This window comes from Chelonoidis abingdonii, chromosome 6 (assembly GCF_003597395.2).
Source record: "Chelonoidis abingdonii isolate Lonesome George chromosome 6, CheloAbing_2.0, whole genome shotgun sequence".
NCBI classification, from domain to species: Eukaryota; Metazoa; Chordata; order Testudines; family Testudinidae; genus Chelonoidis; species Chelonoidis abingdonii.
Genome location: NC_133774.1, coordinates 24,975,376 through 24,994,064, shown reverse-complemented (window position 1 = coordinate 24,994,064; position 18,689 = coordinate 24,975,376). Strand labels below are relative to the sequence as shown.

Sequence of the window (18,689 nt, the reverse complement as noted above, 5' to 3'; positions counted from 1 at the left end):
ATATGTTTCCCTTCATATTTGCACCATTGTCATAGCCCTGCCCATGGATATTTGCAATGTCCAATCCCAGGTCTTTGAGTTCACTTAAAAGGATATTGTACAAATATTCACCTGTGCTGCTTTCTACTACTATGAACTTAATGAAATGTTCATATACTCCTGCTGGAATATTTGGTGATACGCCATCAGCCGCATATCTAATTGTCAATGACATTTGTTCTTGGTGACTAACGTCAGAAGTGCAGTTGAGTGTAATAGTAAAATATTTAGCAGCCTTAATTCGAGCTATTATTTCATGTTTAACTGCATTCCCTACAATACTAATAAGTTCATTTTGAATGTTTTTCCCTAAATAATGGTCATGTATTTCTTTGTTCTTGATTCTTCGTAAATGTTCCTGCATCACTGGGTCAAACTTTCCCAGTAATTCAATAACTCCAAGAAAATTTCCATTGTATGATGTTCCCAGCCGTTCATCAGACCCACGAAATGATAAGTTTCGTTCTGCTAGCAAGTGAACGACAGCAACTAGTCTCTTAAAAACTTGATACCAGCGTTCTGCTTCTTGGTCAATAAATTTTTGTTGTATTGAGTCAATGGTTTTTTCAGCAGATAACCTTTGCTGAAAGTCGCAGCAACTAAGCATAGCATGTAAATGTTCTTCTGAGTTTCCGTGCTTGGACAATCTTGTATGAATATTAGACCAGTCATTAAACCCATTAGATGCTAATGAACTTGTCACATTATTGCACAAAATCTTACAATAATAACAAAAGATCTTGTTGGCTGACACTGAGTATATCACCCATGAGCAAGGTACAGTTTCCCCATTTGAAAGTTTTCTTTTGCAGTGAAACTTTGAAAAGTGTTTCCCAATCTTATTTCTAGGAAAATCTTCTACAATAATTTTAGGCGGCCCTTGTTTTACTCAATACTCCCTGATACGCTGGCTAATGTATTCTGGCCAAGTTGCAGGATCATCAGAGATTTCCATCTGGGCAGCAGAGTTGAAGTTGCCTTTCTCCTCTGGATCTAAACACTCACATCTTATCAGAAAAGCATTCTTGACCCTCAGGGCCTTCAGCATCAGTCACAACCCTTTTTGTAGTCTTCTCTTCACCGTGACTGTCTTGAGTGTCTTCTTCAGACTGATTTGGCTCTTCGAATTCTTCGTCACTGCTGTCGCTCTCTGTGTCGTATGTTCTACTGGAGAATTTTCAGCCATATCTGCATCTTCACTGAGTTCTTCTGGCTCAACAGTAAAATCAGGTCTGCTAAAATACTTGCTTAAAGCATCCTTTTGCTTCTGTCTTTCAGCTACCTTTTGCCTTGTATATGGCTCTTTTCTTTCTACTAATATCTCTTGATCTCTTGCCCATATTGATAGAAGTCACCACCTTCTAAAAGAATATTAATTATAGATTTTCTCTTTTTCATATTAGGAAAATTTTATGTTTTGATAGTTGTACAACTGATTTTCTTCAATAATATTTATTTTATGACCCCTCCTTCCCCCCCAGCAACGCCCAGCTCTGGAAACACCGCCCTCCCACCCCTCAGCACCACCTGCCTTGCAGAAACAAACCCTCCTTCCTCAGCACCATCCCGTTGAAACAGCTATGGGCCGAAGGGGGGGGGGGGGGGGAAGACGGCACATATAGGCAAAAAGAAATATTCCATTCTATGCATCTGAAGAAGTGGGCTGTAGCCCATGTAAGCTTATTTTGAAATAAATTTGTTAGTCTCTAAGGTTCCACAATTACTCCTGTTCTTTTTGCAGATACAGACTAACNGTACGTGGATGCACACCGCCGAATTAATGTGCTTAGTGTGGCCGCGTGCACTCGACTTTATACAATCTGTTTTACAAAACCAGTTTATGTAAAATCGGAATAATCCTGTAGTGTAGACATACCCTGAGAGAATACTGGCCTCCCACAAAAAAGGGTGCTCAGTTTCTGGAATTCCAATGGGTGTCTTAAAGAAGGAGTTGGGGCCATGCTAGGCTTCTGAAAAGGTTATGGGAGAGGACACCTGTTAGGCATATCAGATAGGAAACTGGGGTGGTCAGCAGGCCCTGTTGGGTGTACAGACTGTCTCTGACTTACGCAAGCGTTCCATTCTGTTCTGGAACGCTTTGCGCAAGTTGAATTTTGCGTAAGTGGGGAACGTATACCTGATAATTACGTGCCATAAATAAATAAATAAAATAAAGCTTACCTAACTTAGGTAACTTTTCCCGTAAGTGCGGATTTACGTAAGTCGGGTTTGCAAAACCCAGGGAGTGGAGTGTCTGTATATAGAGAGGAAGATGGGGGAGTTAATAGAACAGAAAGAGGAACTGGGGAAAAGGAAGAGATTTGGCTGCCTTGGGAAAACGTAGATAGGTGACCTCAAAAAGATCAGATAACTTTAGCAATACAGCCAAGATTAACTCCAACCCATGTTAATGAAATTCAACCATCACTAAATTTGAAGCTTCCCTGTGAACATTATGGCCAAGTTACAGCAGCCTTTATGAACTAGAGCAGGGGTAGGCAACTTATGGCATATATGCTGAAGGCAGCATGCAAGCTGATTTTCAGTGGCACTCACACTGCTCAGTCCTGGCCACGAGTCCGGGGGGCTCTGCATTTTAATTTAATTTTCAATGAAGCTGCTTAAACATTTTAAAAACCTTATTTACTTTACATACAACAATAATTTAGTTATATATTATGGACTTCTAGAAAGAGACCTTCTAAAAATGTTAAAATGTATTACCGGCACACAAAACTCTAAATTCAAGTGAATAAATGAATGAATAAATGAAGACTCGGCACACTACTTCTGAACTAGAGTAAAGGAAGCCCCTTCTTGGCCCACACCAAACTAGTGCATAATTTGACACACAAGTGCAGAGGATCACTAGTTAGGGGAAGGCTGGCCAGTGTGGCCTGCCTGTCTGGGCATGTTATAGTTACAGCCCCTGCTCCCAACAAATCTGAATGTTGGCTATCGGATGCATAGAATGTTGGGGGGAGCACATACAGAACCTATAGCACACATGTGACAAGTGTCCCAGGGAAAGTATTTTTCCTGCAGCAGCCTTTCAGCCATTAGTCCAGTTCCTGGCTTTAGCATGCATGACTGCAGAGGTCCCAACACAAGCAGTTCCTTTTTCCCTATCAGTGTGAATTCAGCTTGTAGAATATTATTAGAAATGTGTGGTCCTGATCCAACAACCTTCTGAAGTCAATGGGAGTCTCTCCACTGCCATTGTAAGGCATCAGATAAGGCCCTGAGAATGCAAAGACATAAAACACATGAAAATGTCATTTTTTCATTTGTCCTCTCCTCATGTGGAAGCTGTTCCATACTTCTAACAAGTTTTGGTGTCCTTTTCTGTACCTTTTCCAATTCCAAAATACCCTTTTTTGAGATGGGACAAGGCAACCAGATCTGCATGCAGTATTCAAGATGTGGGCATACCATTCATTTATACAGAGGCAATATTATATTTTCTGTCTTATTATTTCTCCCTTTCCTATTGGTTCCTGTAACAGGGTGCTCGTGCAAAGGCACCCAATTAGCCCTTGCTCAGCCAGCCCCAATCAGGGGAAATAGATTGGGGCTGCGGAGAAGTCTGGTGCCTGGCCTTTTGAGGGTTCAAGGGCTATAAAGGCTGGCTGGCAGCCAGAAGGAGGAGATGGTCAGGGGAAGGTCAGTCTCTGGGCTGAGGGCAGACTGTGGGTAGAAGAGGAGATTGTAAGGCCTGCAAGCTGTATATAGTATATCACTGGTGGTGGGAGAAATGTGTAAATAAAGCCATGTGTGCTGCAGAAGGAGAAGCCTCTCTGTGCTTTATTGGGGCAGCAGAAGGCCCCAAGAAGAGGGGCGGGCAGAGGACCTTGTTACAGTTCCCAATATTCTGTTAGCTTTTTTGACTGCTGCTGCATGCTGGATGTTTTCAGAGAACTATCCACATTGACTCCAAGACCACTCAAAAGAGGGATCTTGGAAACTATACCCTGAAGTGTTCCTAGCCTCTGTTTGCCAGAAGCTGGGAATGGGCAACAAAGGATGGATCACTTGATGATTACCTGTTCTGTTCATTCTCTCTGAGACACCTGGCATTGACCATTGTCGGAAAACAGGATACTGGGCTAGATGGACTGTTGATCTGACTCAATATGGCTGTTCTTATGTCCACAGATTCTTGAAAGGGGATTTTCATACAGCTGCATAAAAATAAAAAACAATTCTTGATACAGGCTGTGATAACTGAAGGGTGACAGGGGAGCTCCCTTATGGACACCCAGCCAGTCAGTCAGCTGTAGAATTCCTCTTGGTGTCTGTTCTCTGCTTACTTTACCTGTAGAGGGTTAACAAGCCCACAGGTAAAAGAAAAGGAGTGATCACCTGACCAAAACAGCCAATGGGAAGGTAGAACTTTTTTTAAATTGGGAAGTAAACTTTCTCTTTGTGTGTTCTCAGGGATAGGGAGCAGCAATGCTATAAGCAGCAATGCTGTTTAAGGCTTGAACCAGGTATGAAAATTCATCAGATCATACCTAGAATTACTATTTGAAACCCCCCAAATATGTAAGTAAATTAGGGATGTTTAGCCAGATGCAATCGTTTATTTCTTTATTTGGCTTCTGGATCTCCTCTGTGCTAACCTCATATGCCTTTGGTTTTTTGTAACTTTTAAGCTGAACCCCCAAGAAAGCTATTTTGGGTGCTTAATTTTTGGAATTGCTCTTTTAAAATCTAGCAAAAGCCTATGTTCCAGATGTATTTTCTTCCTTTTTGTTTTTAATAAAATTCACCTTTTTTAAGAACAGGATTGGATTTTTGGTGTCCCAAGAGATTTGTGCGTGTTGTTGGATTAGCTGGTAGCAACAGCTAATTTCTTTTGTTTTTTCTCAGCTCTTCCCCAGAGGGGGAGAAGAGAGGGGTGAAAGGGCTTGAGGGTACCCCACAGGGAGGAATTCCCAAGTGCTCCTTCCTGGGTCCAAAGGATTTTTTTTGCATTTGGGTAGTGGCAGCTTTTACCAAGCCAAGGTCAAAGAAAAGCTGTAACCTTGGGAGTTTAATACATGCCTGGAGTGGCAAGTATAATTTTTTAAAATCCTCGCAGGCCTCCACCTTCTGTACTCAAAGTGATAGAATGGGGATTCAGCCTTGACACAGGCCATATATTAAAAAGCTAATTCTTAATGCATTAGCTGGGAAAGACTTCAGTGTTTTTGTGCCAAGAAAAACATGTCCTTCATGGTTTAATTACAGAGAGAAAGTAGTATGCAAATATAATTGTAATGGGGATTTTTAATTTTCAGGCTAATTTACATAAGAGCATTGTTTTATAGAATATATTTCTATCAAGTGGAGACAGAAACGCTATATTGCAAATTAGGGTTTTTTTTTAAAATTTTACTAATGTTATATTTTTTGGGGGGGTGAACATTTGTCTTGTTTTTCCAGTCCACTGGTTTGCTTTTATCAGCAAGATTAATAAAGGTCAGTCACTGAAGCTGTTAAGTGAATGGAAATACAAATCACATTGAATGATATATTTCTAGAACTTTGTTTAGCTTCTAAAGCTCTTCAACACCCAGTTCTTTGCCACCATGTGCAAACATGCCAGAAATGTGATTATTAGTTGTAAAGAGGCTTAGTAGTTCTATTTGGTAATGGAAAAGTGTTGTCCCTTAATATTCATTAATAAAATAACTGTTGAAAGCTGAAAAGTGATCATTGATTGGTACTATAATATCTGATAAGTACTTTTCTCACAGGAAGGTCATGTAGGGACAAGCGAGCAGGCGTTGAGGGCTTATTGAAATAAACATTTTAACAAAAAAGCTTAAACTATGATCCTACAAAGACTTAAGCACATGCTTAATTTTATACTCTATGAACAGTCCCATTAGAGCTAATAGTCACTTAAGCACATGCTTAAATCTTTGCAGGAACCAGGGTCTTACCAGAGATGGCAACCCAGTATTAAGTATTGTTTACTTTCAATAAATTATTTCCAGGCTCAATTTATACTTAATCCAATTTATTTTAATATAATAATACTATTTTAAAGTTTAGATACAGACCCAAATTCATAGCCACTGGATTAGTTTACAGACACTACCAATGTCCTATTAACTAATTCTTTTATTTTATTCTGTATGGCAAAGATGATCAAAAGTGCCTCTTTTCCCCATTTTATTTTACCTTTTTTCCATATTTTTCTACTGGAAAAAGTAAGTCTTCCCCCTCCCCTTTTTTTTTACTGTCCTCTTCCTGTTTTCCTTGGGAGATGGGGAAGGGAGAAAGTGGGATTTTCCCCAACAAGCTAACTTTTTAAATATTTTGAATGTTTTGAACATTTTTGATGAAAATTACAAAAAATGAAAAATTTTAAATGAAATAAAAAATCTTGTCTTTTTTTCAGTTTATTCACAAAATATCCTTACTGTTTTTTGTCTATCTTTACCTATAACTATTTCCTAAATATCCTTCTGTTTATAGCTTCTTTGGCCAACAGTTTGTCAGTTTTACGCTTTCAGTCCTCCACCAGGAGTGGTGTTGATTGACAGACATGCCTGTCAACTGTATCTGATTTTCCAGGACGTGAACAAGGACCGTGGGCATTTTGAGATGGTCTGTACCTGAGTTCACTCATAGGTGTTAATTGTAAATAATAAATTACAAATTCGATAATTCAGTCTGCAGCAGGGATATGGTGAATGGGGACTTCTGCAGCTGCCTTTGAAGAACACCAATCATACCTTCAGTGCCTAATTTGTGCCAGGGCATGCCAGGACTGAGCCCCAGCATCTCTAGACTTGGCAGTTTGTAGTCCTGGCACCTCTAGGCTTGCTGAATTAGTTGTGAATGTAAAAAAATTGCTTGAGCCCCAACACCTAATTGCTTGAACCCTGGGACCTTTTTCATTACAAATTAAGCATTGCATACCTGTCAGTGAACCAGCATTCCTGGGGACAGAGACCTTGTAACAAGGGAACAGAAATATGGGTGCCCCAAGGTAAGATTTCCAGCTGAGAAGTTTGGTGGTGGTAGCAGGTATCTAAGACTGGATCATAGGAAACTCAGGGTTGTGACAGAGGATTAGGATTATTCACTTCTTGTAGGGCTTACCACATCTCCAAAATAATAGTACTTTTTGCCTAAACCCAAATTGGGGACAGAGAATGGGACAGAGACCCCAAATGAGGATTATAAGTAAAAGAGTAATGCAAGATGCTTTGAATGGTGTGGGATCCATCGCCTCAGACTGATGACTGTGTTTTTGGTGTGAACAATGTAAAATAATAAATATGAGAGAGCATTTGGTTTGTGTGAAGTGGAAGTAAATTGAGGGCAAAAGGATCAGTTAGTCTAGACCCGTTCCATGCTGCCTATGTCAGTGTTTGCCCTGAACCCATTCTAATCTGTTCCAGAGCTCACTCTTGTAGTGAGGCATATTTGAGCTGATCCTATGAGGGGCTGAGTATATCCTGCAAGGTGTTGAATGCACCTTAACTCCTAGTGACTCTGATTGTGTTTTTGGGCCGTCGGCACTCTGAGGTCCCTCTGTGGTACACTGCACACGTTATGTGCTTTTCCTTGAGCACAGTATGTAGGAGACAATGTGCAAAAAGAGCATTGGTGTTGACAGGCAAATCATACCAAATGTCATTAGGTAAGAGGAATCTGATCCTCTCTTAGAAAGGAGTTTGTCAAGTCAATTTTTCTGCAAATTATTGTGCTGATGTTGTGGGATTGAAGAGTTTGATCAAACTGAAGATGAATTTATATTATTTGAAAGTGAAACTATCAGTGTTACTGGCTGGAAAATACATTATATGAAAGAGGGATCTGGCACAAGCATTATGGCAATGTAATTCTATTACTTAGCAAAATCTAATAACAATACTACTGGCCACTGGAAGAGACAATGACTTTCAACTGAGTCTAATCAGCTCAATCTTTAAACACTGGAGAGGGAGGGTCTAAGAGTCTAATGGTACGTAGGACCCTCAAGTAGAATCCATTGCACTAGATGGGAACCCTCTCTGACTTTCACTTGGATGTGGTTCACTACGTGTGTTACTAGTTGGCTTTCATATTGACCCCAGAGAGCACTCTTCCGAGCAGAAAAGGACACAGACCAATGCTGGTTTAGTGCAGAATTGTTCTTGCATGCCTTTGCTTTCTTTAAAGAAGCTTATGCATCTAGCTATACCATGAAACAAAATGTAAACCATGTTGCAAAAACGTATTATATCCATACAATGAATAGTCAGAAGATCCAGATGTGTTTCAGTCATGGGAACACATCTGGCTATGTTTTGGCTGACCCTGGGCAGGTTTTTGGGAAAGAAGAGAGTGTGAAGAGTCCCATCTGTGTCCTGTTCCCATGCAGGACACAGACTGAATGTCTTATGTCTCCCTAGTCTTGTAGCTTGTAGTCTCTGAACACGAGTGATTTGAGGTACAACCAGAGGCACTCACCCCAAAGTAGGTGTGACCAAGTGAACTGGAGGTCTGGTCCAAGCACGTCCCAGTAATGGTTGGAGGCTGGTGCTGGGGTAAAGCACAGTAGACTGTGAGCTCTTTAGGGTAGGGGCCATCTTTTTTGTTCTGTGTTTACACAGTGTCTAGCATAATGGAGTCCTAGACCATGACTGGGGCTCTCTCTAGTACTACTACTAATCTATTAATAATATCCCTTTCTAGGAGCTTATGGCCACCACAAAGGCATTCTGCTGTGCCGTGTGCTGGCAGAGTGCCTCCAGTCATTGCCTGAGTATCTCCCAACTCCCTCACAAATCATTTCCCTGCTAAGGCAGCTCTGGCTTTCAAAGCCAGAGGTCAGTCAGGAGAAGCTGCCATGATTTAAATTGTTAACAACACTAAAGAAAAAGAGGGGGAAAAAAAACTTCTCTGAGTGAGTAAGAAGCAAAGATCACAAAGCTGTAGCTGCAGCGCAGAGCTCCTCGCCCATCAATCAGACAGGTTACACTGACAGCTGATTGTAGGGCTGGTGTAGCCATGTTGGTCCCAGGATATTAGAGAGACAAGGTGGGTGAGGTAAGATCTTTTATTGGGCCAACCTCAGTTGGTGAGAGAGACAAGCTTTCGAGCTACACAGAGCTCTTCATTGTAGCTCAAAAGCAAGAGCTCTGTGTAGCTTGAAAGTCTGTCTCTTTCAGCAACAGAAGTTGGTCCAATAAAAGATATTACCTCACCCACCTTGTCTTTAATTGACAGCTAAGGTAGTTAGCGGATATTATGCCCCACTGGAGTATAGTCGCCACCTGCTGGTGAAGCAGGTCCACTGCTTGGAACATAAGAACAGCCATGCTGGGTCAGACCAAAGGTCCATCTAGCCCAGTATCCTGTCTTCTGACAGTGGCCAATGCCAGGTGCCACGGAGGGAATGAATAGAACAGGTAGTCATCAAGTAATCCATCCCCTGTGCTAGCTGGGGATCTTTCCCAGCCTGTTCATGCACAGGACAGACCACATGCCCCTGAAAGACTGGATTCAGTTTACCACCCTGATAGGAATTAAGCATATATGTTACAGGGAGAATACACCCTTTATTTTATACTAAGAACTGCTGTAATTAGAGATGGCCTTGAAACAAAATGACAGACCTCAAAATCTCTTGAATGTTGGGAGGGTTCATATCCAGATCCAAACTTTGCAGCTGGCCTCTATCCCTATGATGGGCACAATCAATACCTGGCATCCAAACACTCCTGACTTTTTGGTAAAGTTTGGATCTATTTGATTTTAATCCAATCTATAGAGCTCTGACTTCTCTGTAAATATTACAACAAAACTTTTAAAATGTAAAGTGACCCTAAAGTGCAATGAAAGTATCTCCATATAAAATGAAATCAATGCCCTTTAACATTCCAGATACCTTCAGCTTTTTCAAACAACAAGAGCATCGGAGGGAGAGGTGGGAAGGAAATCACAGGGCAGCCAAAACAATTTCTCGGCGTTCTGTCAGCAAGGAACGATGGGTGGAGACGCTGGTTGTTGCAGACAGTAAGATGATTGAATATCATGGAAGTGACAATGTGGAATCCTACATCCACACTATAATAAATATGGTAGGTGATATACTTAATTATTTCTCAATTAGATACATTATATAAATATAAGCAAACTTGATTACATTGTTAATCACCATGAAAACAGTCATAACAGTCTGTCATTTAAAGAAGTGGAATAATTTTTGTATGTGTTTGTCTAAAGTCTTCTCTATTATTTCATGCAGGATGGGCTTTTCCTCTATAGGTTTTAAGTCCGTGATTTCTGGCCACAGTGCTGAATCACAACATCCATATGACATAGCTCTGTATGTGCACTACACAGGAACTTTCATTCCACTGAAATTACCAGTTCTGAACGTCATCCACCTTCTCCAATCTATTGATTGTTGATGTTCCTAGCCAGCAGTATTACATAATGTGACAGAGCAGTTAGATGCAGCAGAACACGAGAGCTTTAGACTATCAATGGTATGGATTATCTTCCCCATCTCTGTATGAGTGGGGAGGAAAATTTTCAGGGATTCCCCTATTCAGTTAGACATAATTCCCTTATCTAAAAAATAAAAATCTTAGTGTGTCCCAGTGCTTGCTCATCAATTTCTTAGATATTTGGTCTGATTCTGTTGAGAGAAATTGAATTACTCCTGATATTGTGAAAGTGGTGTAGTGTAGAGATTTGTGTAGTTTTACTAGCTTTTATTAAGACTCAGTCAAAACAATTATCATGTGGGTTTTACACTCAGGAAATGGTTCAATCGGTTGTATTATAGAGGCTTGTATTACTGGGGCTGATTTTCAAATATATTTTCCTCTTCTGTCATTTCTTCTTTTAAAGTGGACAGTTAATTTTTTCAGACAAATTGTGCTTTTTCCCACATATAATGAAATCTAAATTAAAAATGTCAAATGTGTCTCAGTTCAAATAAATCCCCGATGAGCAAATTTCAAAATGTAATTTGACTTAAGAAAAGTTATAATGTCTTGTGATATTTGTCACGCTGTCTGAAATAGCTCACAACCATGAATGCCAATCTTGGGGCAGATTGTCAAGAAGCAGGGCAAAAGCCCCAAACTGATGGTATGTTCTATAATTAGATTTCCCCAACCAACTAATGAGTGTGAACTCCTCCAACACTATAACAGTTATACCACAGAGTCACAGACAGTCCCCTTGGCACTCCAGTCTCTTGCCACCTAGTGATGAATGGGCACTTTATACCAAAAATCAAAACAATATTCAGGTTATTCCCAGTCCCAAAGGACTAGTCACTTATCCTATGTCATTTATACTCAGATCTCAAACGAAAGACAAAGCCTGTAGCCAATACTGTAATAAACTAACTAAAGATTTATTAACTAAGAAAATAAATGAGTTATTCACAAGGTTAAAATAGGAAACAACACACGCAAATGAGTTACAGTCTTAGATTTAAAAAGGTAAAATAAGCTTCTATAATAACCAGCTCTACATGTCCTTTAGGGTTGAACCATGCCAAATCTCTTGCTTATGTTTAGGAACCTTTACTCCTCAGAGTCCAGACAGTATAAAGATTCCAGTTCCTCCTTGACAGGGATTTTTCTCCCCTTCACCTCAGAATCCAAGCTGATGGGATGAGTTCATCCGCATGCCTCCCCTTCATGGAGGGACTAAGGAATGCAATCAACAAAGTTTCTGCCCTAGGATGTCACACAATGCCTCATATGCCTTTAAAGGGCCATTTTGTGTGCAGGATGAGCACTTTACCTTAATCAGTGCTTCTTTTCCTGTTTGGTGAGTTACACAATGACAGAGGTTTACAGTGCAAACACTTAATGTAACTTTATGCCATGGGATACAGACGTAAGTAAAATTAATACATGCAGCATCCTACAAGCATTTCATAAAATCTGGAAACTAAACACATTCTTATATTGCTTATATCTGTTTTAACTATACTAACTCATAGGTAAGCCAAGCTGGTTTTCACCCATGTATTTGTCAGTGTTCAGAGAGGCCTGGGCCTTGGCATAAGCTGGCACCTGGTGAGCCAGCATTACAATATCATCTTTGGATCTTTGGGCATTGACTTTATGTAGCCATTTGAGATTATCTTCTCCCTCCTTCTCCACTCACTCAATGCATAAATGAAACCACAGCTATCAAACTGCCAGATCCATCCCCTTCGATGTATTAATCTGACTCCGTGACTGATTCACTGTCTGCTGCATCTAAGCTTTTCCTTGGGAAAAAATGGTGCCTAGCCCTTATAATTGTCAAGGAAACCTTCTGGACATGAACCTCCTGTGGTGTTATCTTATTATGTCAACAGAGAGGCAGTCAGTTCCAGCCAGGCTACCCCTGAAGCTACAATGTAGTAGGATTTTAAACCTATGCAGTAAAACACAAAGTAAAGCACAGGATCTTATAACAGCATTTGCCTGCTGGTCCAAGTGACTGTATAGCTTGCTGCTTTCTCACAGCTAAAGTAGTTCCCCTTTAGCTCCAGCAGTGCTGTGGCTGAAGTGGTACATGTGAACTTTAATAATCAGTATGTTAATGTGGTTATAAATACCTTAACTTTTGCATTTTCTGACTTTCATTTTAGATTTACAAGCATAGGGGCAGATACCCTTACTCATACTATTACTACTGTTAGTTCCATTGATTTCAGTGGGACAACTTGAAGAGTAAGGTGCTACTCATTATGAGTAAGGGTAATGGAATCTGGCCTTCAGTTTCATTACTGTAGGTATGTTTTTATTGGTAATATTAATATCAATGATGAATATGTATGAAGTTACGAGACTTCTTCAATTTCATTCCATCCTTTCTTTTTCTACCTAACTATATTTAGGTATTAGCCATAAGAGTAAATAGTGTATTACACAGCATTTGAGGGAGGAAAACTGGGGTTGTTTTTGGACACTGTTCCTCACCGGTGTTTGACAGAGTCAAAAGAAATTACCCATATTACGTGTCACAGTTACAGGACCCCTTTCCAGTCTCTCTGAGAGCATCCCTCAGGTGTTAGGCCTCAACTCTTTACCTTTCTGAAGGTGGAATCCCACAATTCACTCAGTTCCCAAGCTACTGCATCCTGGCTACCAGGATGTCCCAGGCCCAGTTGGGTTTGGCACCTGCAAATCTCCCTTTGGGGAACTGTGACCAGGCAGCTTTCTTAAAACAAATTGTTTTTAAACTTAATAGTAGGAACCCAGCAAAGCATCAGAAAAAAGAAAGTTTAAAACAATATGAAGCTTAACCACATACCTATCTTACCTAGAGGCTTGCCAGCCCTTGGCAAGGTTTTTACAAGGTTTTTACAAGGTTTTTGTAAAGGGAAATCATGTGTCACCAATCTACTAGAATCCTTTGAAGGGGTCAACAACATGTGGACAAAAGGGATCCAGTGGATATAGGATACTTAGATTTTCAGAAAGCCTTTGACAAGGTCCCTCACCAAAGGCTCTTAAGCAAAGTAAGCTGTCAAGGGATAAGAGGGAAGGTCCTCTCATGGATTGGTCACTGGTTAAAAAATAGGAAACAAAGGATAGGAATAAATGGTCAGTTTTCAGAATGGAGAGAGGTAAATAGTGGTGTCTCCCAGGTTCTGTACTGGGCCCAGTCCTGTTCAATATATTCATAAATGATCTGGGAAAAGGGATAAACAGTGAGGTGGCAAAATTTGCAGATGTTACAAAATTGCTGAAGATAGTTAACTCCCAGACAGACTGCGAAGAGCTACAAAAGGATCTCTCAAAGCTGTGTGACTGGGTAACAAAAAGGCCGATGAAATTCAGTGTTGATAAATGCAAAGTAATGCACATTGGAAAACATAATCCCAACTATACATATAAAATAATGGTGTCTAATTTGGCTGTTACCACTCAAGAAAGAGATCTTGGAGTCATTGTGGATAGTTCTCTGAAAACATCCACTCAATGTGCAGCGGCAGTCAAAAAAGTGAACAGAATGTTGGGAATCATTAAGAAAGGGATAAATAATAAGACAGAAAATACTGTGTCTGTATATAGCCATGGTATGCCCACATCTTGAATACTGCATGCAGATGTGGTCACGCCATCTCGAAAAAGATGTATTGAAATGGGAAAAGGTTCAAAAAAGGGCAACAAAAATATTAGGGGTATGGTACAGCTGCCATATGAGGAGAGATTAATAAGACTGGGACTTTTCAGATTGGAAAAGAGATGACTAAGGGGGATATGACAGAGGTCTATAAAATCATTACTGGTGTGGAGAAAGTAAATAAGGAAGTGTTATTTATTCCTTCTCATAATATAACTAGGGATCACCAAATTAAATTAATAGGCAGCAGGTTTAAAACAAACAAAAGGAAGTATTTTTTCACACAATGCATAGTCAACCTGTGGAACTCCTTACCAGAGGATGCTGTGAAGGCCAAGACTATAACAGGGTTAAAAAAAAAAACCAGATAAGCCATTGATGGACCTATCTTCAATGAACTATTATCCAGGATGGACAGAGATGTGTCCTTAGCCTCTGTTTGCCAGAAGTGGGAGTGGGTGACAGGGGATGGATCACTTGATGATTGCTTCTTCTGTTCATTCCCTCTGGGAAACCTGGCATTGGCCACTGTCAGAAGACAGGGTACTGGTCAAGATGGATCTTTGGTCTGACCCAGTATGGCCATTCTTATGTTCTTATGTAAAATCCTTTGTTTTGCAAATATTTATGTACTGAATTATATTAATAGCCTCAGAAAAAATTTGACATGCACTGAAAAAAGCCGTAAGTACATAATATTTCACTATTCCTTTGTGTGACTGAGATTTTGTTAGACTAATCAGCTCCCACTAGGAATAGCCTTTTTTGGCAGCTGCGAATGAGTGCAAAATACTTACACAATTATCTTTCAACTGAGAGATTTCTGAAGAATTAAGAGCCAGCACAATAATTTTTTTTCCATCCTACAGTATTCAGCTAATGCAATTCAGATGTGTCCCATTAGTGCAAATAATATAAACAAAAACCTAGGAGACATCTGCAATGGATTCACAAAGAAGTCTTGAAATTGTCTTTCACTGTAGCCATTAATACTGTATTGTCTTAGAGTAACTGTTTACAGAGCACAATGTAACTGATCAATTTTTGTATTCAAAATGAAGCCCATTTCAAACAGCAGATGCAACCCTTCCCAGCTGAGGGGGAAAATGACTTCCTCTGGCAGACTGTTGTGACTAAGGGCATATATTACAGCACTGCAGCTGTCCTGCTGTAGCGCCATAGTGTGTACACCTCCTAGACTGATGGAAGGATTTTCCTATCTATGTAGATAATCCGTCTCCCCAACCAGCAGTAGCTAGGTTGAAAGAAGAATTCCGCCTTTGATTTAGTCACAACTATGCTTGGCTTAGGTCAATCTAACTATGGTGCCCCGAGTGACATAGCGAGGCCAACCTAAATTTTAGGTATACACAAGACTTAAGTGTCAGCTTTGTTCCTGCTACACTCCCCCCCCCCATTTCTTCCTTTTACTAGTAATGCTCTTGAGAAGCAGCCTGTCTAATCGCACACACACTGACACCATTATTTGGGGCATGAGGACTCGGAGTTCAGTGCTGGACCTTTTGCTATTTTTTAGTCTAACTGCTCCAGGTGTCATTTTATCTTTAGTCTCAGGTCTGCTCTACACTAATGAGGTAAGGCGATCTAAGTTATGCTTGTTAAGTTATGTAAATTATGTAACTTAAGTCAGAGCAGCTTAGATCGATTTACAGCAGTGTCTACACTGCTCTCCCACCTCTTGGGAAGGCGGAGTACTGAAGTGGATAGGAGAGCACTCTGCCTTCAACTTATCCTGTCTTCACTAGGCCCACTAAATCAATCCCCACTGTATTGATCGCAGCAGCGCCGGTTTAGTCAGCAGTGAAGACAAACCCTTAGCTTCCACTTTTATGCTGATGGTACCACTGTATATATTTTTCAACTCCCTTCTATTTGCCTAGTATTGACTTCCTCTTTTTTCTTTGGCCAGCCAAGTCCTTTCTACAGAACCCAACAATAAATGTCTCATTTGCTGTTGCCCTGAACCTTTGGTAATCTTTCACACCAGTACAAAGTGATGTAAAATGCTACCATTGTGCACTGGCAGTGTTTTATACCTATCTTTCACTGATGTAATTGACCACACAGGGAGCACAGTAGTGGATTGGATCCTAAATGAGAAAAATAAAGTTAAAATAATTTTTAATTGATTGTAAATTTTGCTGCATAACATCTTAATAATTTTGGTTAATTGCTGAATTTTTATTAATTTGATTGGGCAGCCCTCTGCAGTAGTTCATCACGGTTATTACATTTCAGAATGCAAAGTGAACCTTCAAGCCATAACATGTAGGAGGAAAAAAAACAAAGAGGGCACTCTGCTTGAAATAACCTGCATATTTCCTCTCTAAAGTTCTGTCTTGCTGTAGAGGAATCAATTAATTTCATACCTCCTTGCTCTGACACAGGTCACAGGATTGTTCCATGATCCAAGCATTGGCAATGCAATCCACATTGTGCTCGTCCGCCTTATTCTCCTTGAAGAGGAAGAGGTGAGATTTTGTTTCCGCCAAGATTACAGTGAAGAAAGTTGGGCACACAGTGCACTGAAGAGAGATTTTGGTAGGGTATTTAGATTAACAGTAAAGAGAGTAATGAGTGCATCCACTGTGTGTGGAAAAAGGGTTGCTTTTTAAAATGTTTTGTTCATTCCTCTGTTAGTCTATTGACTCTGGCACAGCTGTTTTAAAGCTAACTGCTGCTCTAAATGGCACATTGTTTAGCTCATAACTGCAGGTGTTTGTGCATAAACTCCCAAAAGGAAATTCAGTTAAAATTGTTCAATATTAGGGTAGTTGTGTGTGAGGGGAAAACTCTTCAGCGCCAGAAGAGGACTTTCAAAGACTGAGGAGACTTGCTGCAGAGCAGAGTTCAAACGTACAGGATGCTCAAATGAACCATCCACAGTCTAATCACATAGCATGTTCATAAAGCACAGTGCAGCTGTCTGTGGAGCTCTCTGAAGAAGCAGATCTGCTATTGTACGCCTGCAAGACAGGTTATTTTCCCTATAAGCTCCTTTTCAAAACTCAGAGAAACAGTGACTGATAAAATGCTCATTGTTGTTAACTACCACACGTAGGTGATTGCGTGTTCCATGTCTCATAAATGCTGTAACTGTCCCCTAAATGAATGCTGATTATTATAATTTTAATGGTTATTTTCATAGCACCATAATTGTGCAAGGCCTTCTGTGGATATAGCCTTAAAATAAGATCTCTGTCCAAAGGGACTTATGATCAAAAGTCCTAATCCTAAACCAAGTGGATGCCTGGGCTGTTGAAGTCAATTGGTCTCCACGTGAGACCTAGTGCCTGCACAGGTAAAAATAGTTTGTAAAATAGGAGCCTAATGTATCCCGCTAACCCTATGGGTAAGGTTATCAAGGATAAAATTTTCAAAAGCACCTAAAGCCCATTTTCAAAACTGACTTAAACACTTAGGAGTTCAAGTACTTTCAATGAGACTTGGGCCCCTAAGTGCCTAATGCACCTTTGAAAAAGGGACGTAGGTGCTTACGGCACTTCAGTAGTTTGGAAAACCTTACCCTAAATAATAATATACTAGGAGTGAAGCAGAGTAAGTAGCAAAACCATGGAAGGGGAAAATATGTTTTTAGTAGCATTTATTTTGCAGTGCAAAATATGTTTTTTCTTCAACATGTGTTTGTTCTCTCTGATCATAAGATGACTGTTGTACATCTTTTTCAGCTTTTAAAAAAATTACGTGAAGGAAATGTACCCATGAAAGCATAAAATATTCCCTCATCATGAGATTGTTTATGTTGCATTAAAGGTGATAAACATGATGGAAGGCAGCTTTCTCCAAGTTACTTGCGAATTAATCTTTATCTTCTTTGTGTCAGGAAGAATACTAGCTTCCAAGAGGAAAATAAAATATCCTTGTTTGAAAAATGCAGTTGTTAGTTTCATTTTGTGAAGGCTTCTTCCCAAAAATGCTAATTTCCTCCTTTGATATACTTTTTCTCTAGTTACACTAGCTGCAAAAATGACAAAGTTTTAACTTAATACTTGGGATATTACACCAATAACTGTCATTGCTCCTAATGATGTTTCTAGCTTTGGGCAAAAGCATAACCAGTCAATGACTTTAGTGAGCCTGATAATTAATGTTGCTGCTGTGCTCTGGCAATATAATGCAGTTTTTATAATAATATTTTCTTCCCTTTTTTTTTAGCGAGGCTTGAAAATAGTTCATCATGCAGACAAGACATTAGCCAGCTTCTGCAAATGGCAGAAAAGCATCAATCCCAAAAATGATGTCAACCCAATACATCACGATGTAGCTGTACTTCTAACTAGGTATGGTCACAACCCTGGAGAGGAGCTGCCAAATATTATTTTATTCATATTTCTTTCACTGGGAACATGTTTATAGGCGAATAGCCTCCTTTAGTCACACACACATACTCCAACACGGACTCTTCCCCATATACTGTTGTTCCATGTCGTTTCTGAAGGACAGTTTTAGTACAAAAATAACTTTCTTTGATGAGTATATCAGATGCTAGTACAGGTTGAATGTTGAGCTGTTATATAAAAGTACACTGTTAA

At 39.9% G+C, this 18,689-nt stretch overlaps 1 protein-coding gene across 1 annotated transcript in view; it reads left to right on the top strand.

Moving 5' to 3' along the window:
* The window catches only part of ADAMTS12 (ADAM metallopeptidase with thrombospondin type 1 motif 12), a 324,205-nt gene that overhangs the window by 158,508 nt on the left and 147,008 nt on the right, over nucleotides 1-18,689 (top strand). Inside the window, exons 4-6 of the mRNA XM_032763220.1 lie at nucleotides 9,910-10,106; nucleotides 16,524-16,607; nucleotides 18,313-18,437. Coding sequence (XP_032619111.1) covers nucleotides 9,910-10,106; nucleotides 16,524-16,607; nucleotides 18,313-18,437 — 406 coding nt within the window. The remainder of the gene's footprint in view (nucleotides 1-9,909; nucleotides 10,107-16,523; nucleotides 16,608-18,312; nucleotides 18,438-18,689) is intronic.